Source organism: Pseudonaja textilis, unplaced genomic scaffold (assembly GCF_049901715.1).
Source record: "Pseudonaja textilis isolate UNSWEBS1 unplaced genomic scaffold, rPseTex1.2 PTEXSCF83, whole genome shotgun sequence".
In the NCBI taxonomy this organism is placed as follows: domain Eukaryota; kingdom Metazoa; phylum Chordata; class Lepidosauria; order Squamata; family Elapidae; genus Pseudonaja; species Pseudonaja textilis.
Window position 1 is genome coordinate 12788 of NW_028262974.1, and position 7666 is coordinate 20453.

At 40.0% G+C, this 7666-nt stretch overlaps 1 protein-coding gene across 2 annotated transcripts; it reads right to left on the reverse strand.

Annotated features, from left to right (window-relative positions):
* Positions 1-326: 326 nt before the first annotated feature.
* HEBP1 (heme binding protein 1) lies at positions 327-7023 on the reverse strand. Of its 2 annotated transcripts, none has more exons than XM_026697614.2 (4): positions 6592-7023; positions 3496-3634; positions 3183-3363; positions 327-879 (listed from the first exon to the last, which is right to left on the reverse strand). In XM_026697614.2, the coding sequence occupies exons 1-4, from the start codon at positions 6667-6669 to the stop codon at positions 699-701; spliced, it is 579 nt and encodes a 192-aa protein (XP_026553399.1). In that variant the 5' UTR covers positions 6670-7023; the 3' UTR covers positions 327-698. The 2 variants fall into 2 exon arrangements, with proteins under 2 accessions (XP_026553399.1, XP_087775385.1); XM_087919259.1 differs by having other exon boundaries at positions 327-2091; positions 6592-7021.
* Between the last annotated feature and the right edge of the window lie 643 nt (positions 7024-7666).

The following is a 7666-nucleotide window of genomic DNA, read 5'->3' on the forward strand; positions in this document are numbered from 1 at the left end:
CTGTTCGGGTTAGTACAGACCAAGTTGAACAGAAAATGATTATTTTAAGTTTGAAGAACCCTGGTTAGGATTGTGAATTGCCCAGTCAATTGCTGTTATTAACAGCCATCTGTCACAGGCATTTCATGGGATGAATGAGGATATGTGTATATTGACGTCATCAGATGTCATGATGCAAGAATAAGGTTGTGTGATTATGCCATTATGGTTGGTTACAGATATTGACATCACTGATAATAACAACATGAACCAGGGGAAAATAAATTACTAGACTAGAGTTTAGTTTGGCTGTGTTTTAAAGTCTGGGTTAATAAGAACTGACAGAAAAGAGATAATCTGATTTATTTGAATTAATATTTGGTCTTCCCAGAATTCAATAATTGGTCTGTTCATTTGTTGTGGTGCAATAAAAAACTATTTCTTATGGCTCACTTAATGCAGTTTAAAAATATTCTTCTTTGTAGAAGATACTTTATTCTTCTTATTCTGTGGAGGAGAAAAATCATCTCAAGAAATATAATTTATGCCTTATGAAATTAATGGCAAATACAAAAGAATTTTATGAATATATGTTCATTAAAAAGAAAAAGAAATGCTGAATGGATCTCAAAAGCAAGCCGTCTTAGTTTTCTTGTTTTCACTTTCATAGATTTCCATGGCACTTGTGGATATTTTCTTAGAGTTCTTTCCAGCTTTTTTTAATTGGTCGCTTTTTTCAACAGCCAAACTTCATTGCGCCGCCCATAGGGTTTCATGGGGGGATCGTAACCACTGCAAAAATAGAAGTCTTTGTGGAAAGATGCCTCATTTCCTAAAGCAGAGGTTAGCTTGGCTGCATAATTCACATAGTCTGCTTCTTTTGCATAGCCTCCAAACAGCCTATGAGGGGAAAAAGAACAACAATAATAAAAAAAGCCCACAATTCAAATCATGTGTGAATGAATTCCAGGGAGATGAATGAAAATGAAAATGAATGTATCAGGGATTTGTATTTGACAGGAAAAAGAGTGAATGATTGAAAGTTATATGTACAGGGGAAACTCGAAAAATTAGAATATCATGCAAAAGTTCATTTATTTCAGTAATGCAACTTAAAAGGCGAACCTAATATATGAGATAGACTCATTACATGCAAAGCAAGATAGTTCAAGCTGTGATTTGTCATAATTGTGATGATTATGGCTTACAGCTCATGAAAACCCCAAATCCACAATCTCAGAAAATTAGAATATTGTGAAAAGGTTCAATATTCTAGGCTCAAAGTGTCCCACTCTAATCAGCTAATTAAGCCATAACACCTGCAAAGGGTTCCTGGGCCTTTAAATGGTCTCTCAGTCTGGTTCAATAGGAAGCACAATCATGGGAAAGAGTGCTGACCTGACAGTTGTGCAGAAAACCATCATTGACACCCTCCATAAGGAGGGAAAGCCTCATAAGGTAATTGCAAAAGAAGTTGGATGTTCCCAAAGTGATATATCAAAGCACATTATTAATAGAAAGTTATGTGGAAGGGAAAACTGTGGAAGAAAAAGGTGCACAAGCAGCAGGGATGACTGCAGCCTGGAGAGGATTGTCAGGAAAAGGTCATTCAAATTGTTGGGGACTTTCACAAGGAGTGGACTGAGGCTGGAATCAGTGCATCAAGAGCCACCACACACAGACGGATCCTGGACATGGGCTTCAAATGTCGTATTCCTCTTGTCAAGCCGCTCCTGAACAACCAACAATGTCAGAAGCGTCTTACCTGGGCTAAAGAAAAACAGAACTGGTCTGTTGCTCAGTAGTCCAAAGTCCTCTTTTCTGATGACAGCAACTTTTGCATTTCATTTGGAAACCAAGGACCCAGAGTCTGGAGGAAGAATGGAGAGGCACACACTGCAAGATGCTTGAAGTCCAGTGTGAGGTTTCCACAGTCTGTGTTGATTTGGGGAGCCATGTCATCTGCTGGTGTTGGCCCACTGTGCTTCATTAAGTCCAGGGTCAACGCAGCTGTCTACCAGGAGATTTTGGAGCACTTCATGCTTCTTTCCGGAGACGAGCTTTCTGGGGATGCTGACTTCATTTTCCAGCAGGACTTGGCATCTGTCCACACTGCCAAAAACACCAAAACCTGGTTCAATGACCATGGGATTACTGTGCTTGATTGGCCAGAAAACTTGCCTGACCTGAACCCCATCGAGAATCTATGAGGTGTTGCCAAGAGGAAGATGAGAGACATGAGACCGAACGATGCAGAAGAGCTGTAAGCCATAATCATCACAATTATGACCCATCACGGCTTGAACTATCTTGCTTTGCATGTAATGAGTCTATCTCATATATTAGTTTACCTTTTAAGTTGCATTACTGAAATAAATGAACTTTTGCATGATATTCTAATTTTTCTAGTTTCACCTGTAAATAATAAAAAAATAGAGCAAGCATATTAATTTGTGTACTTTGTAAATTTTAGTATTTTAGTACTTTAGTAGCTTATCCATTCTCAAGACCTTTGTTTGGGTTAAATTTATATTTACTGACAAAGAAATAAAGGTCAATAGCTTTGTTTGGGTTGTTTCAGAGTTATTGCATTTCACTTCTTGGCTCCACAGAATCTTAAATAGCCCAAGTTCAAGATCCAATTTGATACACCTAATACTGGGTTTTAATTTTGTTGAATTGTCAGTGTATATAATACCTTACAGAATTATATTAGCAAAATTAAATTTTAAAATGGAACCTCTTGCTTCAATTAACTTAAAAGCTAACGATTCAATAGGGTAGCTATAATTCCCTTTTGACCCTTGCATCCATAAGAATCATGCCTTGATGCACAGATATTTTCTTTTAAATATATGGAAGCTGTTGTGAAATTAAAACTATATTTTTGGGTTGTGCTAGTAGAAAAAAATGCTTTGTACCACTGCATGATGAAATAAGCACTCAAGATAACTCACTGATCCAAAGTTAACTATGATTATAATTTGCCGAATATTAAAAATTAACAGAGATAATAAGATCCAAAGTCTTCCTAGAAAGCTTTGTGCTCTCCAGTTCAATCCTCACAGTCTCTGTAGCTTTGTTAGAGAAGGTGATAAGATTTCAGGCTGAATACATCCGGGAAGTACCAATTTAAGGAAAGTGAATGGAAGCCATGGACAAACCTATAAGTCCTTCACTCAAACTTATTTAAAGAAACTTACGTAGAATAAACAACCATTTCCTCCCTTTCCTCAACCCGGATGCTCTCATCACTTGGTGAAGGAGGGCTGTCCTGGAACTGGCTTGGAATTCGTAGCAGAACTTTCACCTTGTGCTGCAATGATCCGTCCTCTGCAGGAAAGACTGTGCTACATACTGGAGCCATCATCCCCATGCCAGCTCCTGAGAATAAATGAATAATTGGTTCTTTATTAAGAAACAAATTTATGTTCACCTCTAAATAGGCTTGTAAGTGTTGCAAATATACAGCTAAGCAACTGAGTTATAAAGAGAGTTGTGAGAAGGAAACCTCACCTTGATTATTGCTTCCTCCAACATATTTAAGAAGTTTCAGCACTGCTTCATGTAAAGCCTCGTCAAAGGGCTTTCCAGAGAGTTCAACACTGGCAAACATCCCACCTTCGTATGTCCTTTCCTCATAGGCTACATCATCCTAGTATCCCAAGAGATTTTAAAAAAAGACTAATTGATACATTGCTATAAATATTCATACAAAAAAGGCAGTTTATTGCAAGAAGTAATGTATAAGCTGGCTACTTACCCAAGAACTAGAAAGCTCTTTAAGAGAGATAATGAATCATCTATACATAAGTTTCCTATTCAAAGAGTGGTTTTGAAAAATAAATCCCATTTAACCTTTAACCCAATTCTATCCATAACACCATTCTACATGTGATATTCTACAATTATTGAATAGTCAGATAGCCTGATTCCCATCTCCTGCCCAAGGCTGTTGCCACCAACTGTCCAATGGACGATATAAAGTACTATAATAATTGCAGTATATTTATACAACCTATAAGAAAATTAAAGAGTGATACAAGTACATGCAATAAATAAATGCTAATGTTCAGCAAACAGAAAAACTTCTTCATAACACAATATCCACCAAGAAGCAGAGAGCTGGCTTCAATCACTTTAAGATTGAACTTGGGAAACCATGTACATGCGGGGATATTCAGAAGTTGGCAAAATAGATCTTCTGTTTAAAAGGGGTGTGTGTGTAGGAAATAAAAGAAATGGGATAGATGTGGAACTGAGTAGCTGAGATAAGGCCATGGCTGGCAGGCTGGCATGCAGAAAAAGAATGGCCCATTACCGGCATGCTTGATTGAGTTTCCTTGTCTGCGTATGTTTGTACAGATCTCCTTTATAAAATGTTTTATTATTTCAATTACACTTTTTATTCACTCTGATATTGTCTGTGAAATAAAGTGCTTGAAATCTCAGCTGGACCATTCCGCTGTGCTCTTCCACATAGCTCAGAAAAGGTTACTGATATGGTAGAGCACAAACTTTGCCAGGAGAATAACTTACACTCATACAGGCAAGTCATAGCTTCCCTTCTCCCAATTCTACCAGGCAGGCAATACCAAAACCTCAAATGCTTTTTTTTTTTGTAAATTTTATTTGAGTTTTCACAAAGAGAAAAAAAATACAAATAAAACATCTTTTTTGAAAGTAGTGTAATCCCAGTTTACATTTCTTCGTACAGACACAAATTCAAGTTCATGCTCATTTTTATATTCCTTTTATATTCCTTTAAACCTAGACTCATCACTGGGACCATATTCCTTATGTTCCTACAAGTTGGTGTACAACTCCATGCAATTAGAGTAGATTTTCAATATACACATAGAATTCCTGTTCTATTTCATTCTAATCTATTTCACAAGTTTGGGCACTAAATAAACTTTCACAAATTCCTTAGAGAAAGGTGGGATACAAATGTGGCAACTACTTGATGGGTTTGGAACACACACATTCATGCTGAGAAGCAGGAGAAAACATGACCAGCTGTGAAATAGCTAGTAATTTGCCTTCTATGCCTTTCATAAAAATGTAAGATCTAACTAGCATCCATGCTGTTGGTTTTCTATATCACAGTACAAGGATGCTGTTCCTCAGTGTGCAATTTTCATACAAGAAAGAAAATGTTCACATTATTAGATAGAATAGTTACAGCCATAAGATTACAGCTGGGAGCTACAAAGGATTTAAGTTATGTGGCTTGCTATGTCTTGTAAAATTGCAAGGTTTCTCTGTAGATAATTTTGCATCTTCCATTTTGCCACCTGGGCCAAATGGAATATGTGGTAGAAATTGTATCTGGAGGCCATAAAAGTCAAGATGAAGAAAATCAGATTGAGGATCACATTAGGGAAGACAAAAGAGTTGTCGATACAGGAGACAATGGATTCCAGGATGGCACCAACTTCAGCTTTACAGGAGTTGGGCTGAAAGAACCTATCTGGAGTTCTCATTCAGCTTCTGTTAAAAGATCAAAGGGAAGCCATAGCCAGGAAAGCTTCCCCCAGTTTTGAATAGTGCACCTGTAAAGATCTTTCTTGGAATTAGATCACTCCTGACATCCTATTTGGACCACCATAACTTATTTAATAAGGATCTGCCCTTGAAGACTGTCCCAAAATTCAATTACCATGTACAGAACATACTCTATAAAACCTTAGTAAGACCACACCTAGAGTACTGCATCCACTTTTGTTCACCATATTATAAAAAAGATGTTGAGACTCAAGAAAAAGTTCAGAGAACAGCAACCAGGATGATTAGGGGACTGGAGACTAAAACATATGAAGAACAGTTGCAGGAACTGGGCTTGGCTAGTCTAGCGAAGAGAAGGACCAGGGGAGACATGATAGCAGTCTTCCAATATTTGAGCGGCTGCCACAGGGAAGAAGGGGCCAAGCTATTAGCTAAAGCACCCGAAGGCCAGACAAGGAATAATGGACAGAAACTGAACAAGGAGAGATTTAACCTGGAAATAAGGAGAAACTTTCTGACAGTGGAAACAATCAACCAATGGAACAGTCTGCCCTCAGAAGTTGTGGGAGCGCCATCACTTGAGACCTTCAAGAAAAGATTGGACATTTGTCAGAAATGGTGTAGGGTCTCCCACTTGGGCAGGGGCTTGGACTAGATGACCTACAAGGCCCCTTCCAACTCTGATTATCTGTTATCCAATGCAAACATTACCCTTTCTAGCAGTCGCTGGGTTACAATAACCCCAAAGTCTAGGTTTTATGAAGTCTGTTAAACTGCTGTTTGCTTAATCGCTTAAACCAAAACGGACTCCGCTTTGCATTACACACAGGTGGATGAATGAAGCTGCCAGGTGCCTCCTTCTTCCTGTCCCTCCCTCTGGAAAGCTCCACCTCCTTGTCCAGTCGAGTAGGCCAGGGGTCTCCAATCTTGGCAATTTTAAGCCTGGAGGACTTCAACTCCCAGAATTCCCCAGCCAGCAAAGCTGGCTGGGGAATTCTGGGAGTTGAAGTCCTCCAGGCTTAAAGTTGCCAAGGTTGGAGACCCCTGGAGTAGGCGACCAAGACGATTCCTGTGGCCCTATGCAGACCCCGCCCTCTTTCCTACCTTCTCCCCCTTGCTCAGAACCCGGCAGGGCCAAACCTCCGCGGTACCAAAAAGGGAATTTCGGATCATGCCAAACATGCTGAACGGCTTTGGCGGGCGATCCGCTCTCCGCAAGAAGCAGCGCTTCCCCTGCCGATTGGGTTTCGCGCAGAGGGACCAGGGCTGCGCGGCGCTCTGCTCCTCCCTCCCAGCTCTCAGCGGCTGCTGGGCTCGGCGAGGGAAGGGCGAAGAACCGAAGGGAAAGCGAGCAGCAAGCGGTTAGATAAGCTGGTGTGGACCAAAGTACAGTCGCTCGTTTCGCTGTTCCTGCGGAGAGGCTGGAGGTTGTGCCAGGCAAAAGAGGAAGATATGTTGGCAGGATTTTTGTGGTTGTTGAGAGGCGAAGGAGAAGAAAAACTTTACACCCGTGCCGCCTCCCACAGTCCGAAGGGCAGATATTAAAGGGACCGAAGCTTTCCCCATAAATGGTAGAAGTTTCCGGAATGAAGTAGATGAGGAGCAATTTTTGAAAAAAGTTGCTTGCAAAACAGGAACAGTACAGGAGACTCTAAACTTGGCAACTTTAAGACTTGTGGACTTCAGCTCCCAGTCCGCTGCTGGCTGGATAATTCTGGGAGTTGAAGTCCACAAGTCTTAAAGTTGCCAAGTTTGGAGACCTCTGAGTTAGAAAAAGGCAATTCGCGACAGCGTGGGGATGGGTAGCTACCCATTTATTTTGCTGCTATCATGTAATCAGATGTCGCAGGCAGGCCATTCTAATGTCGATGGCCTTTTTCTGATCTTATTATCGATGTTTGTTCTTTGTGATAGCTTAACTCAAAGCAGATTTTATTCTGTCACTTCTTTCCATTGCATGAGGTAGATAAAATAATTAGTCTATATTGCTTAAAAAGCTCCCGGATGATCCCTTCCATTCTGTTTCTCTTGCTAGTAGGGAGGTGAACAGCTGAACAGATCAGAATTTATTGTTATTGTTCCTCCTTAAGAATATAAACAGCACTTTGAGCCAAGGTAGTGGTTTTCTCTGGCAGGTAACTTAATATAATGTAAATCAGTTAATCTGTAAATGTAGTTG

Bases quoted from the DNA above. Each gene is read 5' to 3' on its own strand.
- HEBP1 (XM_026697614.2), bottom strand. From the start codon at position 6,669: ATGTTTGGCATGATCCGAAATTCCCTTTTTGGTACCGCGGAGGTTTGG. The intron at 3,364-3,495 runs GTGAGGTTTCCT...ATTTATTCTCAG, and splicing joins TGGAGGAAGCAATAATCAAG to GAGCTGGCATGGGGATGATG. The intron at 880-3,182 runs GTAAGTTTCTTT...TTCCCCTCATAG, and splicing joins GAAATGGTTGTTTATTCTAC to GCTGTTTGGAGGCTATGCAA.